The sequence below is a fragment of the Mytilus californianus genome, unplaced genomic scaffold (genome assembly GCF_021869535.1).
Source record: "Mytilus californianus isolate M0D057914Y unplaced genomic scaffold, xbMytCali1.0.p SCAF_21, whole genome shotgun sequence".
Classification (NCBI taxonomy): Eukaryota; Metazoa; Mollusca; class Bivalvia; order Mytilida; family Mytilidae; genus Mytilus; species Mytilus californianus.
In genome coordinates, this window is record NW_026262670.1 from 1,376,878 (window position 1) to 1,397,025 (window position 20,148).

The following is a 20,148-nucleotide window of genomic DNA, read 5'->3' on the forward strand; positions in this document are numbered from 1 at the left end:
ACATAAGGTATCTGCATACAAAACATGAAGCATCCAGGTCTTCAACATTCTGGAATATATATTAAGCTAGCTGTATACCATGTATACAAATAGTTTACGCTGCTGCCACTGGATAGTAATCCCTGTCTTGCATATTGAGACTTACAGAGCTCCAGATAACATGGATAAGAATTTACTTATAAGGGTTTTTATGTCATTGAGTGAAAAAGGTTTTTTTACATCATCAGTTCAAGTTAAACCCTCAGGCAAAGATTGAAATGTTTTTTTTTTTCACTCCAATATTCCTGAATTTTTAGATTTGTTTCATCATGGTTTTAAAATTGAGACATTTAACTCTGTTTATGTAAAATTTATTCATTGAAATGTGTATGATGTTTCAATATCAATATACATGATATAGTTCTGTGAATGTGTTAAAAACTTTTGTTTACCCAAGTTAATGACAAACATAAAAATATTTTTCATGTAAGCTAAAAAAGATCGATCTTATTTGAAACGATCTTTCTTCAAGTGTAAACGCTTAGATCGATCGCGATTGATTTTTTACTGGTTATGTTATATTTAGATATGAAAATAAATCTGTGCATGTTCAGCGGCAAAAACACACTTGTTTAAAAACAATGGATGGAATAAGAAAAGTAAACATAGATTCCACTGTTTTTGGGTATATCTTCTAAATCGATAAGTTCTATTTCTTTACTGCAAATCCTCATCTTCAAACCCATTGACCATTCGTTTTTTAGCGAGTCTACACACATGTGTTTGTTAAAGACTTGTGATGTATGAACCAAAAAAAATATTAATAAATCAATACGAAATTCCAATGAGCAAACTATTTTCTCCATGAATTTGCAGTGTGTGATAGTCCGCGCAAGATGCAGAATTTCCTTTACTATTCTTTTTTTAGGATTAAGGTCAGACCGGTTCTTTTTATGTAGTAGTGTAAACGCAATGGATTAAAAAAGATCGACCTGGTCTTTTCAAGATCGATTCAAATTAAGATCAATTCAATTTCGTACAAGTGTAAACGGGGTCTACACGTAGGTCTATGCAATATTACATGTAAATCGAAGTCAAATAATGAATTAAAATTATATCTGTTTACAACTGTTCAATATATATTTATGTTAATCATGTTTACTGTAGATGGGCAAGTTTTCTGTGTGCTAGTTTACTGTGTGCTAATTAATTTGGTTAAGTTGAAATGCATTCAAAGTTAACAATTATAGTAATCAATATACTGGACAAATCATGTGTCGTATTATGATGTATTAAAGAGCATGATGATGATTCTAAAATTTAAAAAAAAATATAAATTATTTCATATATAAAGAAAAACAGGTCTGGTTAACCAGTAAGTGGTTTTGGTATTTAATATTCGGTTCTTCCAGTGGTTTACCGGTTAACCATAGACAACACTAGAAAATTTTTACAATGAAGAAATATGAAGTAATTTAGCAGTTCCTTGTTATAGATAGAAAACAAAAATTAAACTTAACACAGTTTGGCAAGTTTTGATGAAATTGTCAAAATATTGAAACACTTTTAAGAAACTGTATAAGTTTCACAAATGCTGATCATGATATTTTCGATAGGCTTGTACAATATCTACACATTTTTTTTTAAAAGCCCAACGTTACATTTCTTGTGTAGTCATTAAGACATGGAGTAAGACTTAGACATGATAAAAGAACAGAGATCCTATGTCCCACTCTGCACTTAATTGATCTTTCCTCAAGTAATAACTAAAAAAGCTTTTTTTTCATGTTTAAAACTTTTTACAAATATCTTATAAAAAAAAATTAGTAAGGGTTCCGCGGAACCCAGTGTCTCGCCTACTTTTGCTGTTAATCGCAGGCTCAACAAAAATGAGGAAAAAATTTAAGAAAAATATTCCTCTCTATACTATCTTATGATTGTAAGTAGCTTCTGTCCAAGTTTGGTAAAAATCCAGGATGGTTTTTGAATCTAATAAATGTTTTTAAAACTTTAACTGCAGACTGTATGTAAAGTTAACTGGAAGAAAAACTAAGTCCATTTATAAGTAAAATACGGAAAAAATGGAACAAAATTTTATCAAAATTTCCTTCTAGATACTAGCTTTTGACCATAAACAAGCTTCTGTCCAAGTGTGGTACAAATCCAGGATAGTTTAAGAAAGGTGTTAAAATTTTAAAAACTTTAACCACAGAGTGAATGTAATGTTAACTGGCAGAAAAACTAAGTCCATTTATAAGTAAAATACGGAAAAAATGGAATTTTTTTTTTACAAAATTTACTTCTGGATACTATCTTATGATCATAAACAAGCTTCTCTCCAAGTTTGGTACAAATCCAGGATAGTTTAAGAAAGTTATTAAAATTTCAAAAACTTTAACCACAGAGTGAATGTAATGTTTCCTGGCAGAAAAACTAAGTCCGTTTATAAGTAAAATACGGAAAAAATGGATTTTTTTTTTTACAAAATTTACTTTTGAATATAATCTTATGATCATAAACAAGCTTCTGTCCAAGTTTGGTAGAAATCCAGGATAGTTTAAGAAAGTAATTAAAATTTCAAAAACTTTAACCGTAGAGTGAATGTAATGTTTCCTGGCAGAAAAACTAAGTCCATTTATAAGTAAAATACGGAAAAAATGGAATTTGTTTTTTTTACAAAATTTACTTTTGAATATAATCTTATGATCATAAACAAGCTTCTGTCCAAGTTTGGTAGAAATCCAGGATAGTTTAAGAAAGTTATTAAAATTTCAAAAACTTTAACCGTAGAGTGAATGTAATGTTTCCTGGCAGAAAAACTAAGTCCATTTATAAGTAAAATACGGAAAAAATGGAATTTGTTTTTTACAAAATTTACTTTTGAATATAATCTTATGATCATAAACAAGCTTCTGTCCAAGTTTGGTAGAAATCCAGGATAGTTTAAGAAAGTTATTAAAATTTCAAAAACTTTAACCACAGAGTAAATATTTGTGGACGCCGCCGACGACAACGCCGACGGAATGTAGGATCGCTATGTCTCGCTTTTTCGACAATGAAGGCTTGAGAGAAAATACGATGCAATTTAGATATGATTAATTTATTAAAGGGGCATAACACCTTTTTAAATTACTTGTCCGAGACATTGCTGATATAAATCTTTGAAATATGTTTCATAACAATCTGTCAAGAATTATACATGTGATAGCGCTAAAAAGACCATACAGACAGATATATGGACGCCAAATATTTTTTTGTCCCCGCAGCAACGCAATGCGCGGGGCACAAAAAGTGACACCTGGTATTATGCATTAAATGCAAAGCAGATGTGTCTTCATAAACAAATAGTTACTTACCTTTGGCTGGTCTGACCATTCATCAGTGAAGGTGTGTGGTTCAAGACATGTTGTACAGTAATATTTTCCAACAATATCAAAGTTCCTTGATTCTGTCATACATTCTGGCTTTTTAAAACCACAATCCCACTTTTTTGAAAATTCTACAGTTGACATCTTGAATCGTGTATGTATTATTTTGTTTATTTCCTGTGTCATAAAGTCGGCAATGAATTTAAACTGTCCAGCTTTAATTTCTGCCACAAAATCCCAAACTTGTATCTGAATAATATTTCGGAATGTCATAACAAGTAATTTTGTTAACTTTGTATTCTTCTGTAACTCAAAAACAGCAATGTTTTTGAAAAGAGCAATTTTACTTTGCTCTTGTCTGGTAACACCCACTTCTGCAACTTCATAATTCCGGCTCAGAGAAGCAATTAAATGATTCATTAGATGTGGTGGTAGAAAGCTAAACTGGAAACACAACCAAGTAGATATCCTACATGTATCTTTTGTCACATTAAACATTTCATATATGTCCTTTCCAGGTACTGCTTTTACCATGCATGGTACATAGTACAGAGGTTTCTCATCAGCAGCAACTTGGTCTGATGTTTTTGGTCGTATGATAATATCAAATTTTTCCATGACTTTCAGGATATGATCTTTGTGCTTATCATTAGGGTGCTCTTCTTCTTCAAATTCAAAAATTTTCTTATTTCTGTCTAATATATTTTCTAAAACCACACTATGTAATAATCCTCTGACATTCAAATCATCCCATTTATCTTTAACAAGATGACGACTTGCGTCTGATTGGAATTTCTTTGCTGTTATAATACATTTGAAAGCATTAGACAACCACTGTGTATCTAATATAATATAATCAGAAAGATCCTCAAAATATACTAAAGTTCTCATTTCATGGTGAAATTCCAAGAAAAACTTAAGTTCTTTGTGAGTAAGTGGCTTTTGAGTTTCAGTAGAAATGTCCTTAAGTTCACGAAATTCAATAATTGGTAACTTCTTCTTCCTCTGCTGAAGACGTTTTTCCAACTGAATAAATTTAAGTGGATAGTCCATATTCCAGGTTTTCATTGTTTTGGCTAAGTTTAAGAGATTTTGTCGTATTTTCTTGAATACACAAGAGTTATCTTCTGTATTTGAAATCAAGTATTCATACTCTTTTGATAAATGTCTTCGCGCATCTTCTGACACATCTTGGACATATCTATCAAGACAAGCTCTGCATCTGTCCTCAATCTTCAATATAAAGTATGTGCTGTATTCAGTCTATACCGCAATAAACTTGATAAGTATTAGCATGATAGCACATTTCAGATATGGTTGGGTATACTTAAATAATAATACGACCAAAATAACAATTCTATTGATTTAGATTAAATTGATAACCACATGTTTTTCATTATAGATCAACCAATTATTTAAATGTTTAATTATATAGGAACTGGGATTATTATTTTCAATAACCAGAAGTTTATTGATCTAAATAATCACCATCATGTCCAATGAAAAAATCCTATAAATAAGTGATTTATTGTATTCCTTAAAGTACGGAAGCTATAGTTGATGACGTCATTTTGTCTCTGTTCGTTGGTTGTCTCATTATCAATCATGCCACTTCTTCTTATTGTTATATATATATATATATATATAAACAAGTCTAAATTGAAAACAACGTTCAAACCTATGATTGCGTTGGATAAAAACTGCAATTTTTATACGTGTGCATGCAAAATAAATTTCTTGTTAGAGGGGTCTAAATACAGCACAAACAACATTTTCCAAAAGACCAAAAAGTCAAAAAGTATATTTTAACAAAACGCATTTGACTAACAGGTCGAACAACAAATGTTCTTGAACCCTGCTGACTGCCATTGGCGATTGCCAAATAAACGGATCACCGAAGTAATAAATGGATCTTAATTATAAATTTATTACTAAACAGAAAACAATAAATATATATATATATATTTGTTTTTTGTTTTCTGTTTGATATTGAATTAATAGTTTTCACGTATGAAAATTGCGGTTTTTATCCACCGCAATCATAGGTTTGGACGTTGTTTTCAAATTAGACTTGTATAATTATATATATATATATGTAGCATGAGTTCAAATCCCGGCGAGGGAAGAACAAAAAATTTGCGAAAGCAAATTTACAGATCTAACATTGTTGGGCTGATGTTTAGACGAGTTGTATATATATATATATATATATTTATTGTTTTCTGTTTGGTATTAAATTTATAATTAAGATCCATTTATATATATATATATATTTATTGTTTTCTGTTTAGTATTAAATTTAGAATTTAGATCCATTTATTACATCCCTAATATATATATTGTTTATATTTTTTCGTTTGGGCTTGTATTATATTTGCCTTAGGGTTTATATGATCCGTTCATCCTATTTTGACTCCTCAAAATTCAAGAGTCTATCCTAAATTGAGGTAAAATGTTGGGCTTTCCAAATACCGTTTGGATTCCTAACATCACTGAAGAGACATTATTTGTTGAAATCCGGATATGGTGTACAAAAACCTTTTTTCCGCATTATTTGTTGAAATCCGGATATGGTGTACAAAAACCTTTTTTCCGCAAGTTTATTGTTTTCTGTTTAGTATTAAATTCAAAATTAAGATCCATTTATTACATCGGTGATCCATTTATTTGGCAATCGCCAATGGCAGTCAGCAGGGTTTAAGAACATTTGCTGCTCAACCTGTTAGTCAAATGCGTTTTGTTAAAATATACTTTTTCACTTTTTTGGTCTTTTGGAAAATGTTGTTTGTGCTGTATTTAGACCCCTCTGACAAGAAATTTGTTTTGCATGCACACGTATAAAAATTGCGGTTTTTATCCAACGCAATCATAGGTTTGAACGTTGTTTTCAATTTAGACTTGTTTATATATATATATATATATATATACATATATATTAGGGATGTCAACGAGTACTCCAGTACTTGAGTATTGCTCGGTAGTAACGAGATCGATTACCAAAATGAAACTCGACTAATCGGTATCCTGTTAGAATAATGTTGCTTTCTTTAAGTGTAAACAAAAAAGAACAAGTTTTTTTAGAGCACCTCCAAGGAAATTAAATAATTAATTTAAATCAAATTAAGAAAAATTAAAATACGATACAATTCGAATGTTTGCATTAACAATTCCTCCAAACAGAGGAAGGATATATGAACAAAAGCATTTTTCCGAGACTCACACATTTAGCTTATGTTAGTCATTGCCCCACTTCTGTACCGTCAGAGCATATATTTTCATCAACAGGACTTTTAGTTACCTAACACAGTTGAGAAATCGCCTCATCCCAGAAAAAGTTGACAAGATAATATCTTTAAATAAGAACAAATTCGTTGCACCATGTGTCAACCCTCAGAAATGATTAAAGACATTAGTAAGTTCTAATCGCCACCCCTTTGTTGGTCAATAAATGTGTATTTTTTTTTACATGTTTGAGTAATCATTTTGCTATAGATATTAATTAGTTAATTGATTAGTTTATTGCCAGTTTAAATAATTAGAACATTTAGTTAATGAGCTATAAATTATGGTATACAGTTCCATGGACTATTATCTAGTCCTAGGTAATAATATTGAGGGTTTTACATTCAGCAGACAACGACCCACAATACATAAAATGGGTATAATGGGTATAATTTTGTGTTTCCAATTTGTAAATGTTTTACCGAGCAAGTATTCAAGTATCGCTCCGTTTACCAAGAAGTAATCGATTAGTAAATCTTCACCGAGTTGACATCCCTAATATATATGTAGGACTTGAAAGTGTGATGGTACTCTAAAGTGCGATGGTCTACGCTAAAGTACGATGGTGTCTTACTCTAAAGTGCGATGGTTGTTTGTTTGCTAAAGTACGATGGTACATCACGCTTAATTAAAATGGACCAATAGGGTAGGGTTCGAGGGCTTAAAACGTTAAAGTACAGGGATGCTAAAGTATAACATATGTATAAGGCTTTATATTTACCGGTCAGGCTTAAGTGATTGTTTCTAAATTTGGAAGACCGACCACGTTATTATTGCTTAAAAGGTAATTTACGTGTCATAAAATACTATATTTCCTGTAAATGCATTTTTAACAATTCGGGCGTATCAAATATTTGGTGTTTATTGTGGCTTGCCGTTCACACAGTCTATATCTTATGTGAACACCTCCCCTTACAGTCATCATTGTAAATTTCAAATACAAAATTCGTTCATTGTCGGAATATGTAACATATAAGCTTTAATTTAAATGCAAGAGAAAGGCGATGTTCGTAGAGCTTTCTCCTTTTTCGTAGCGAGTACAAATACATGTTTTATTTTCCTACAATGTACAAACTAATGTTTGAGCCGATTATTTATAATTTACGCTTTAAAAAACATGTACCTTTATTAAACTGATGTTACTTTTTAGCAAAATCGACAATATTTTAACGGGGACCGCAAAGTAAACTGCAACGTAAAAATTGATTTAAATGTATCCATCGCTTCCAATAGTGGCAAGATATAGGATACATACTATTTTGTATCTATATAGTAAAATGGTCAACGGCAGGATACAAGTCCTTCTTCCAGCACCCGAAAAAACACATTTGCTTTAGCCTACAAAGCACGCCGTTAGGTTTAAATTAATTAAGTCATGGACATTTGGTTTAAAAGTTGTTAATTAAATATTCTTGATTTATCTTCCGACATGTACATTTTTGGTTTGTATAAACGACTGTTAACGTCATAATCCAACTACGTTTCTTACGTTTATACTTTCGTGGACCATCGGACTTTAGCGTATGGAAGCATCACACTTTAGCGCAGACCATCGCACTTTAGCGTGAGCATCGTACTTTAGCGTCCCCATCGCACTTTAGAGTCCTACATATATATATATATATATTTTCTTTTGTAAGTTTATGTTCGCATTTTGTAATTGATTGATTGTTGGTTGCTTAACACCTTAGTCCGATTATTCAAGATTTCGATTGACTCATATGAAGTGCTCAGAAATACTACAATCGCCCAAGCTAACCTACTATTTATTACTTGTAACAATTATTGACAAAACAGGTGCATACCAATTAAGTGATCGTTCCCGTCAATTTATTTGAAGTCATTTATAGAAATACTCTAGTTTAACAATATTAAACGAAATATATCATAAACACTGTCTAAACCTTAATATACTAAGTAACCTGATTGTTAATAAGCATTCAATCGACATTGCAGCCTATCCTAGATATAGATATATTTTTGTAAATTACGTCATGATGGTAAGAAAATGTTCTTACCAATAAGTTAGTGTTCATGATGGTTAGATTAATAGAAATTGACAATGAGGGTCGTTTGAAAAAAAAAATTACTACAAAAGAGATGATTTCAGCTTCCCAATTGTAATCTTTCCATTTATATGTAGCAACATTCCAGCAGCACCTGCATATGGAGTATATATCTCCCAATTGATATGATATTCCCGGGCTTGTATTTCCTATCATGATTTCTTTGATAGAGGATTGCTACTCACAATGAAGCTAATAAACTAAGAGTTCAAAATGGTGAAGTTGAAGTAATCCCTTCGTAAATTGTTCGGACGCCATCACGAGTTGGTTGACTGTTACAGAATATCCGTTTCACAGATGATATCGGATATGTTCCAAATGTTGTAACTACAATCCTGTTCCCTTTCCATGAATGTTACCTACCGAATTAGACTATTTACTGGGTTTGTAATAAACATGAGCAACACGGGTGCCCCCCCCCCCCCCCCCCCCCCATTTTTGTGTGGTTCGTGTTGCTAAGTCTTCAGTTTCTTCTCTGTTTTGACTTGTGTACTATTGTTTGTCTGTTTGTCTTTACTCTTTTTTAGCCATGGTGTTGTCAGTTTATTTTTGAGCTATGAGTTTGAATGTCCATCTAGTATCTTTCGCTCCTCTTTTAATACTATATAGTTCTGTCAATTCATCGAGCTTTTAAATTTACAATAATAAAAGATTAGGATTCCCAGATTTCAAATGAAAATTGTACAAAAATTACACGCTTTTAGATAGTAAAAAACAAGTAAAAATTTAACATTTAGGCAAATGATTGATTGGATCGAAGTTCTGTGTATTCATATGATTTGTATATCTCTCTTTACTCTTGAAAAACCATGATGTTTCCATCGTGATATTTCCAACCCATTTTGCTAACCACAAATACTATAATTTGAATATAAAATAAAATGCTCCGCTGCGCACAGCTTGATATGACCGCAGAGGTCGAACCCTGAACAGTTGGGGCAAGTATGGACACAACATTCAAGCTTGATACAGCTCTGAATTTGGATTGTGATTAAATATTTGACACAGCATAGGTTTCTGACACAGAATGAATGTGGTCCAATATCCAAAATCTAAATACATACACGGTTAGATTCAGCATATCAAAGAACCCCAAGAATTCAATTTTTGTTAAAATCAAACTAAGTTTAATTTTTGACCCTTTGGACCTTAATGTAGACCAATTTGAAAACGAGACCAAAAATTAAGAATCTAAATACACGGTTAAATTCAGCATATCAAAGAACCCCAATATTTCAATTTTTGATAAAATCAAACCATATCATTATTATTTGCTTTTATATACAAATAAAAAATAACCAACTTAAAATGGAAAATTTTAAAGAAAAAAAAAAAGAGGAAAAAAGGAAAAAAATAAACTGCTTCGCTGAGCGCAGCTGGATACGCCCGCAAAGGTCCAACCCTGAATAGTTGGGACAAAAATGGACACAATATTCAAGCTTGATACAGGTCTGAATTTGGATTGTATTAAATATTTAACTTGAAATTGGTTATATGAATTGAATTTATATTCAATTAAAGATTTCTTGCTGTTGTGCAATACACTGTGCTGTTGCGCAATACTTAGTAAATCTGCTGTCAGACTATAAACAATTAAAGTTCAATTAATTCTCAATGTCATATTAATAATTTATAAAAATGTAAAGGGAGCTTACACCAATAGAAATAAATAATTCACCAAAGTTTCATTAGAATTTCTGAAAGCATTTCTGAGTAATTGTCCAAAAACTGGAAAATCCCCCCTTTTTTAATGAATAAAACCCCATAACTCAGAAATGTAAAATGTAAAATTTATAAAATTCTAAACGGAGCTCATACAATAGATATAAACAATTCACCAAAGTTTCATAAGAACTGCTGAAAGCATTTTTGATTTTTTGTCTGAAAACTGGAAAATCCCCCTTTTTTTATGAATAAAACCCTGTAACTCGGAAATGTAAAATCTAAAATATTTAAAAATCAAAAGGGAGCTCATGTCAATAGATATAAACAATTCACCACAACTTCTTGCAAGTTGGTGAAAACATTCTCGAGTTATTGTCCGAAAACTGGAAAATCCCCCTTTTTTTAATGAATAAAACCCCATAACTCGGAAACGTAAAATCTAAAATTTATAAAAAATGAAAGGGAGCTCACGTCAATATATATAAAAAAATCACCAAAGTTTTATGCAAATTGGTTAAAGCGTTTTTGAGTTAATGTCTGTCATGTTGACGACGGACGGACAGACGGATGGACAGACGTACAACGGTATACCATAATACGTCCCGTAAACGGGCGTATAAAAAAAAAGGAAACCCCCCCCCAAATTTGTTGAACCCCCTTATGATTCATCACCCCCAAACTCAATCCCAGCCTTCCCTTTGTGGTATGGTACCTTGCAGTACAATTTCAGAGAGATCCATACACTCGAACAGAAGTTATTGTCTGGAAACTGTAAAAATGCTTGTTTTTTGGCCCCAAATTCCTAAACGTTTAGGGCAATTACCCCAAAACTCAATTCCAGCTTTCCCTTTGTGGTATGGTACCTTGCAGTACAATTTCAGAGAGATCCATACACTTGAACACAAGTTATTGTCTGGAAACTAGAACAAGAGTGCACACACTGAAATGTCTCGCCTTCTTTACTAATCATTGATATTATGTTGATAGTCCTAAATATAAAGCTTTATTACAACTGTCACATAAACTTAACATTAACCAAGTAAACTAAACATTCAGGGCTCGACAATAAAGCTTGTCCGATTGTCCGGTACCAGAGGAAAAAAAGGTCGGACAAGTAAAAGCCATATCAAGCTTGTCCGACGGGATAAGTAAAATCATTCTGTAGAAAATTAATTAAATCCAACTTTGATGATCAAAGTAATAAACAAAAAACAAGAAAAGAGGATAAAAATAAATAGTAATTTGACATGTTTACTTGCGATCGATAATTTAAAACTGGTTCTTTGTCAGATACTTTATAACAAATAAAACGCATACTATTCTCGAAACCAGTCTTACTGATCGGAATCAGCGGTGCGCTTTGTAGATAAGGTAACAAGACAGTTCGGCACCGGCAAGGAAACGAATCGGCTCCATGTTTAATAGACAGTTCGGTACTGTTTGAGACATTTCAGTACCAAGAAAAACCAGTACCTCGTTTTTCCCCATGTTATTCTGTTGCTTTGTAATAAAAAAATGATAAATTGTATTTAACAAAAATATTTTTAAAATAAAAATGAAGAAATTATTGACCATAAAATTCATAAAATCATATGATCATATTTAGACAAAACAATATTTGATTGTGTTTGAATAAACATTTTAATATATTAAAACAAAGCTGATTGTAGTAAGGCATTAATAATAATAATCAATATTTTATCAACATAAAAGACCAGGATACAAACCAAAAGAGTGTAGACTGAAGGCCTACCAGACTGTGCCTGATGTGAAGAGTCTTTGGCATTGATGAAAACTAGGACCTAAGTCCTGTGACTAGACATGACTAGATTCAGTTGTTCTCGACTAATATTTTTGAAAAGGATATTAAGAAATATAAATCAAATTCTGTTCTATCGTTTAATTCATTTTGTTCATTGAATCAATCTAAAATGCAAAAAAGGATAATATAAAGGGTTTTTTTTTGGACAAGTTACAATTCCATTCGGACAAGTAAGTTTTGATATGTACTTGTCCTATTGGGCAAGTTGGAAAAAAAGTTATTGTAGAGGCCTGTAACATTGACCAATGAACCATGAAAATGAGGTCAAGGTCAGATGAACCATGCTAGGCAGGCATGTACAGCTAACAATTCTTCCATACAACAAATATAGTTGACCTATTGCTTATAGTTTAAGAAAAACAGACCAAAACACAAAAACTTAACACTGAGCAATGAACCTTGAAAATGAGGTCAAGGTCAAATAAAACCTGCGTGACTGACAAACAGATCATAAATGTATTTCCATACACCAAATATAGTTGAACTATTTCATATAGTATTAGAAAAAAAGACCAAAACTCAAAAACTTAACTTTGACCACTGAACCATGAAAATGAGGTCAAGGTCAGATGACACCTGCCAGCTAGACATGTACACCTTACAATCATTCCATACACCAAATATAGTAGACCTATTGCATACAGTATAAGAAAAACAGACCAAAACACAAAAACTTAACTATAACCACTGAACCATGAAAATGAGGTCAAGGTCAGATGACACCTGCCAGTTGGACATGTACACCTTACAGTCCTTCCATACACCGAATATACTAGACCTATTGCTTATAGTATCTGAGATATGGACTTGACCACCAAAACTTAACCTTGTTCACTGATCCATGAAATGAGGTCGAGGTCAAGTGAAAACTGTCTGACGAGCATGAGGACCTTGCAAGGTACGCATATACTAAATATAGTTATCCTATTACTTATAATAAGAGAGAATTTAACATTACAAAAAATCTTAACTTTTTTTTCAAGTAGTCACTGAACCATGAAAATGAGGTCAAGGACATTGGACATGTAACTGACGAAAACTTCATAACATGAGGCATCCATATACAAAGTATGAAGCATCCAGACCTTCCACCTTCTAAAATATAAAACTTTTAAGAAGTTTGCTAACGCCGCCGCCGGATCAGTATCTCTATGTCGAGCTTTCTGTGACAAAAGTCGCAGGCTCGACAAAAATGCTTATTTTTAGCCCCTTTTTGGCCCCTTATTCCTAAACGTTTTGGGCAATTACCCTCAAACTCAATTCCAGCTTCCCCTTTGTGATATGGAACCTTGTAGTACAATTTCAGAAAGATCCATACACTTACACATAAGTTATTGTCATGAAACTAGAAAAATGCTTGTTTTTTGCCCCTAATTCCTAAAATTTTGAGGCAATTACCCCCAAAATCAACAACAATAATAATTGCATGCAGAATATATAAAAAAAAAATATAATACACAATCAGATTTATTAGAGTGATGAGATTTTTTCATTTAAAAATCCCTGAGGATTATATATTTTCTCTGCCTCTTTATCTTTTATATATATGTATATATTTCAAAATACCTCTTCTCCCTCAGTAAGTTCAACTTTATCTTTATGTGAGCCAACAAGAACTACTGGTGGATAAATGTAATTATCATTTTCTTTCCTATGCACTTCTTCATCATTACTTTTGGGTCTACAGTAGCAATGAATTGAGTTCATCCACAACTGAAACATCTCTACAAAATAATGATTTTACATCAGGATTTGTATTGCTGTCTTAAGATTAAGGTCCACAGTTGTATTCATAGTTTTACTAATTGCCGGAGGTTCTCTCAGAAAGAAAAAAAAAACATAGACTTAAGCTATATTGACCACACACAAATTCCATTGTGTTTTAGATAGAACAACTGGTAAACCACCATGGTGTCTTAGTTTTGATGAAAAAGTAAAAATCTACAACCAACAAAATATATGTCATTCAGAAAATAAATTAACGCTTGCATTATACACTCTGTACTTAGTTATGGCCAGCTTTGTGGTCAAATTAAGCAAGTTCAGTTTTTTAAAAGAAAGTAGACATTTGTTGTATCATGTGTTGGGTTAAACAGACTTTAAGACACAAATACTGACCTAAAGAGTATATCTAAACCATGCATGTTTTCTCTATCTATGACTTTAAAACATTTTATTGAAACTTTCTGTAGCTCTAATTATACAAATGGAAGATCTGCAAGTCTTGCCAATACACACAAAAAGGTATAACCTATTATTGCAGAAAGTTCGATTAATGTTTGTTTAGTTATGTGTGCAAGAAATGAAGTAAAAAAATCTGAAATCGTTGCCTTATCTCATTAGTTATTAGTTAATTGTTTTATTTAGTTGACTGTCTATTCCATTCGGATTTCTTGCAATTAAATTTAATCAAATTATCATTGTTTAACCTTTAATCCTGCTGAACTTCTCCATTTAGGTGTTATGTAAGAAAAATATGATTCATAGAGATAGTAAGGCAAATAATTTATTTAATCAATGTCAATATTAACAAGATGCTGTCAGAGTGACAGCAAACTGGATTTCCTGTAGAGGTCGAATCCCTAACAGTTGAGCAAGTATGAACTCTACATTTTAGTTTAAAACAGCTCTGAATTTGGATTAGGATTGAATATTTTACACAGCATAGGTTTGTGACACAACATGAATGTGGTCAAAGAACTGAAAAATTTGAAATTGTATTATGGTCCAATATCCAAAATCTAAGTGCATTATTAGAATCAGAATATCAAAGAACCCCAAAAATTCATGTTTTGATGAAATCAAACAAAAGTTTATTGCAGGACCTTTTGAACCTCAATGTGGACCAATTTGACAAAGGTGCCCAAAATCCAAAATCTCTAAATACATAGTTAGATTCAGCATTTCAAAGAACCCCATAAATTTAATTTTTGTTGAAATCAAACAAAGTTTAATTTTGGATCCTGATTCGGACAAACTTGAAAACTGGGCCCACAATCAGAAATCTAAATATATGTTTATTAATTGACAATATAAGCTTAGTTTTAACAGGAGTTCACTTCATCAAAAAAATATGCATAACATTCAGAAAATTAGTTTTTACAGAATAACTAACAAACCTACAACAGAATTCTTCAAACAATTTACCAAAGAAAAGAAAAAAAGGCCAAAATGTTATTTATCATTATATACAATGTCTTTTAAAAATCTATAAAACTTATCTGTAATAATCTTCAAAATGTACAAAAATGAAAAGTAAATTTCTTACTATACTTATTCAGTCCTATTTATAGCTTATAATCATCAGCACTTAGGAAACAGAAAATTTTCAAATAAATCTGTCACTCCAATTATAATTGTTTTATAAGACATTTACCATATGCTTTTTGGATATTAAAAAGGGCGATAAATCAACAAGGAGACAAACTAAAATCGTGAAAAATGAACTTTACCTTCATTTAGTCACAGGAAACAAATATCTAAATTTGAAAAGAATTCGTTGAAGCGTTTTCATGTTATTGAACGGACACTGTTTGGCAGATGCCCGCCGGTGTCTGCGGGCAACTTATCTGTAATTATCTTCAAAATGTATAAAAATAAAAAGTAAATTTCTTACTATATTTATACAGTCCTATATAAAGCTTATAATCATCAGCACTTAGGAAACAGACAATTTTTAAATAAATCTGTTACTCCAATTATAATTGTGTGATAAATCATTTACCATATGCTTTGTAATCTGATAACAGGTGAACATTATTTAAAAACACTTAGTGTAATCAAACTTTATATATAATTAACAATTTCATTTTAAAGGAAAATAACTCAATCACATTAGAAGTACCACATTTGGATATTAAAAAGGGCGATCAATCAACAAGGAGAAAAGCTAAAATCGTGAAAATTGAACTTGACTATCATTTAGTCACAGAAAAAACATATCTAAGTTTAAAAAATAAAAAAAAATAATCAAAGCGTTTTCTTGTTATTGAACAGACCCTGTTTGGCAGATGCCCGCCAAGACAAGAATATAATTTGTGACAAAAATCTCTGTTTTGTTGATCTTGAATTGCTGATCATTTAGTCTGTTTAGTTTCTCTATATCTTCTTTATGTTTTGTTCAAAACACAAAAGAGGGTAAATCAAATTCTCAGTCTGCTATCTATACAGCACTGGCAACCTAAGGTGTTACTGTTTGACTGGCACTGAACTGATTAGTGAATGTTTGGTGACGGATGATTGACTGACCAATGAATGATCGTTGATCAAAGACCCATATAATCCGTCAAATATGTCAAATAAGTGAAATAAGCGATGTGAGAGTTACCATGACAATTTTACTGCTGGTAAATCCAATATTGAAATTATATATCAGATAAGGGTTGATAATCTTAATTAAGATTAGAACCGCAGGTTGAGGACACTATCAATTGAATCATATATAGAAGTTTTTATTTTTATACATCTTATCATACAAATTGAAGGGTTTGAGTTACTTTTAAATTTTATAAGTAACTATATAATGTAATTAACATGATTAAATCTGATATAAATCTTCCCACTGTAAATTTTAGCACACATTTTACTTATATTTGTTTTTTAAGCAATGCTATAAAATATCTTACCATAGCTAATATCTCTTTAACGTATACTAAAAAAATTAAATAATGGCCTGCTGTAAATATATCTCCTTACCACCTTTTCTTTTATGATAATTTAAATATTATAAAGATAAAACTTTTATATTTTACTACTGTGTGACATGGGTGCTCCGACGCGGAGGAATTTACAAAGAAATGAAAAGAATCAACTTTGTCGCAATAACACATAAAGTATATAAATCACTTTTCATGCATTATATGTATTTTTCATTAGTTTTATATTTCTGGAAAATAAATTACATAAATTTGTGCAAGTGCAAAATAATCACATGCTCAGATTGTTTCTGTATCACTTAACAGGAGATAAAATGTTATCATTTGAAATAAGAACCCTATTTAGCACTTATGCATTTGAATGGCAATAGTCTAGATGCTGAAAAGAAAAATAATATAACAGTAAAGATACTTAAAGCTTTGTTTGTGTTGATTAAGAGTGCAATTATTTCTTTATTTTAATGGAAATCATTAACCACCATTGGAATGTATTACTTTTTGTACTTCAGGAGGGGTTATTTTTGTTTATAAATAATGATGAATTTCAGAAAAAAGCTACTAAGATTGTTTTCTCAGTGTTTAAAAATGCCAATATTTCTTCTATTGGTTTGTTTTTATAATTTAAAAACCAGTAATTACACGGCTGAAATTCATCTGCTAATTTGACTGGAAAGGTAATAGAGAATAATATATATATTTGTACATTTTTTGTAAATGAGTGAATTTCTACTCACACTGTTAGATTGTTCCTTTATTATTTGATTTGAAGTTGTTCGCGTAAGAAGTAAAATATTTCGCCCACGCCAGAATCAGAATGCAGTCATTACTTTGTTTTAATGGAACTTATTGACCACCATTGGATTTTTGTACTTGTTGTACATCAGGATGAGTTGTTAGCATAATATATGGTGAAATATATAGGAGAAAATATACCAAATTTTGATTGCATTTTCTAACATCTTTAATAATGCTCATAAATGTATTACTTAAAGATGGTGCAATGTTGTTTGTAATCAGTTATTTTTATAAGTCTCAATATACATGTAATTAAGTTATGTTTTATAAATTTGAATAATATGAGTTAAAGAATAATTAATCTTTGTTTTAAATAAGAAATATTTTTTTTCTTCATTTTAATGGAAATCAAATGAACCGTCATTGTAACTTATACACAGTGTTGCTTATACAAGCGGAATGGTTTCTTCCGTGAGATGGGGCAGTTCATTTCATTATATGGTCAAAGTCATGCCTAATTTGTTCTGCCTGATTATCAGGGATTAGGTACTCAGATTACAATTGCAGGCTGCTGACTTCTCACTTTTGATTTGGCTGTTAAATACAAAGGATGTTTACTTTATAAATAGGAATAGGGTTTCAATATCATTTTACAGTTTTACTTATTAACATGTATTTTCTGCTGTTAAACTTGAGACCATTGTGAAAGATTACGATATTCTTCACTAGACCTGAAGTTACCTCTTCAAATCTCAATGTAAATTCGTTATCTTGGACATGATTTGATCATTGCAGTTAAAGGGAGCATGTTTCGTCTTTCCAAACACTTCTTGCTATTCAATATTAGATTACTATTTCCCAAAATTAGAGAACTTGAATCAGTTTATTTAATAGTTTCGTGATTTTACGGCTATAAAAAACTTTACTAAATAATATGGCTTCTTTAACCAGATGTAACCGTCATTCCAGAAACAGACAGCATCCATATAACAACGAAGAAAATGCAATACACAGCTCACAATGGGATATGGAAAATCCAGAAAATTGGACAAATGCAAGGTTCCGGGACGAGTTGCAGAAGTTAGGAATAAGCATCCACAAAAGCTGGTCAAAAACAGTACTAAAACAACTTTATTTGGACAACAAAGAGCGCCTATATTCTAATGAAATTCAAGAAGGTGCAACCGTCGCAGCGGATAACCGTATTTGGCAACAGAAGAATTTCAAAACCCGCCCACAGACAAAAGAAGTTCCGCCTTATTAAAGCACATGGATACTGTAACCAGATATGACATACGTGCGGACTCTAATGTAAACAATATGGCCACTTTGTTTCCAACAACAATGATTAACACCTTTACATGACAAGCACATTAAACCTACAAGGGATTCCTACACCACGATTTAGCCAATTGGTATGAACAACGAAACTCTTCAGATGTTCAGCTCATCCCAGCTTCTGGTGTCCCTCAAAGAACCGCCTCACATCAAAACGTCAGCTATGGTCCGTCTACAAGTGCGTTCAGATTCATTTACCAAAGTTGATATTGTGTCGCCCAACATCCAAAGAAATAGTATTGAGGGTAAGGACATTAATCTCACTACATTGTTAATATCCAGCTACGAAAACCCTCAAGCACACAGTGTCACTGCTGATGAACTTAAAGTAAATCTTTCTAGCAAACCTAACCCCCGTCTTAATAGGAACATGAATATACAAGATTTTATTCGGGCTTTTGGCAAATGCAAGGGCATCATGTGTGTGGTATATCCTGAAAGATGTGAAGAGCTTAATGCATATGAAGCAGATTTAATTCAGATCCACAAATTCTATGGAGAGAAGTTTTATACTAATCACAAGTTATTCTCAACAAAGGCAGCTACATTTCTAAGAGAGAAGCACATCAAAGTAGACTGGAGCAAGAGAGACCCGTGACATTTTATCTTTAGTAAGTGGGAGTATAAAAGTTAATTCATGCACTTTATATAATCAAGTTGATCATGCAACATAATTTTTGCATTACACTGTTCAGATCAACAAGGTATAAGTAGTAACTTAGGTTACAACAGGTCAGTTAGACCAAACATGCCAAACAAGCTTGATAAACAAGGTCATAATAGAGTATTGTTCGATGGTAAAAAAGTGTGTAAATACGTCCACCAGCAGTGGCATCGACCCAGTGGTGTAAATAGTTATCAAATGTACCAGGCTTATAATTTAATACGTCAGACGCGCTTTTCGTCTACATAAGACTCATCAGTGACGCTCAGATCAAAATAGTAATAAAGCCAAACAAGTACAAAGTTGAAGAGCATTGAGGACCCAAAATTCCAAAAAGGTGTGCCATATACGGCTAAGGAAATCTATGCCTGGGATAAGAAAATCCTTAGTATTTCGAAAAATTCATATTTTTGTAAACAGGAAATTTAAAAAAATTACCATATAATTGATATTCATGTCAACAACGAAGTGCTGACTACTGGGCTGGTGATACCCTCTGGGACAAAACGTCCACCAGCAGTGGCATCGACCCAGTGGTGTAAATAGTTATCAAAGGTACCAGGCTTATAATTTA

The 20,148-nt window shown here is 31.8% G+C and overlaps 2 protein-coding genes across 18 annotated transcripts in view; one reads left to right on the forward strand and one right to left on the reverse strand.

Annotated features, from left to right (window-relative positions):
• The window catches only part of LOC127731904 (zinc finger C2HC domain-containing protein 1A-like), a 384,322-nt gene that overhangs the window by 174,885 nt on the left and 189,289 nt on the right, over window positions 1-20,148 (forward strand). The window lies entirely within an intron of this gene.
• The window catches only part of LOC127731935 (uncharacterized), a 159,603-nt gene that overhangs the window by 31,932 nt on the left and 107,523 nt on the right, over window positions 1-20,148 (reverse strand). For all 17 annotated transcript variants that reach the window (XR_007995911.1, XM_052240785.1, XM_052240786.1 and 14 more), the window contains 2 exons: window positions 13,749-13,906; window positions 3,336-4,580 (listed from right to left, as the gene is read on the reverse strand). Coding sequence is in view for 16 of the 17 variants with exons in the window: in XM_052240785.1 (XP_052096745.1) it covers window positions 3,336-4,580; window positions 13,749-13,906 (1,403 nt within the window). In the remaining variant the exon portion in view is untranslated. The remainder of the gene's footprint in view (window positions 1-3,335; window positions 4,581-13,748; window positions 13,907-20,148) is intronic.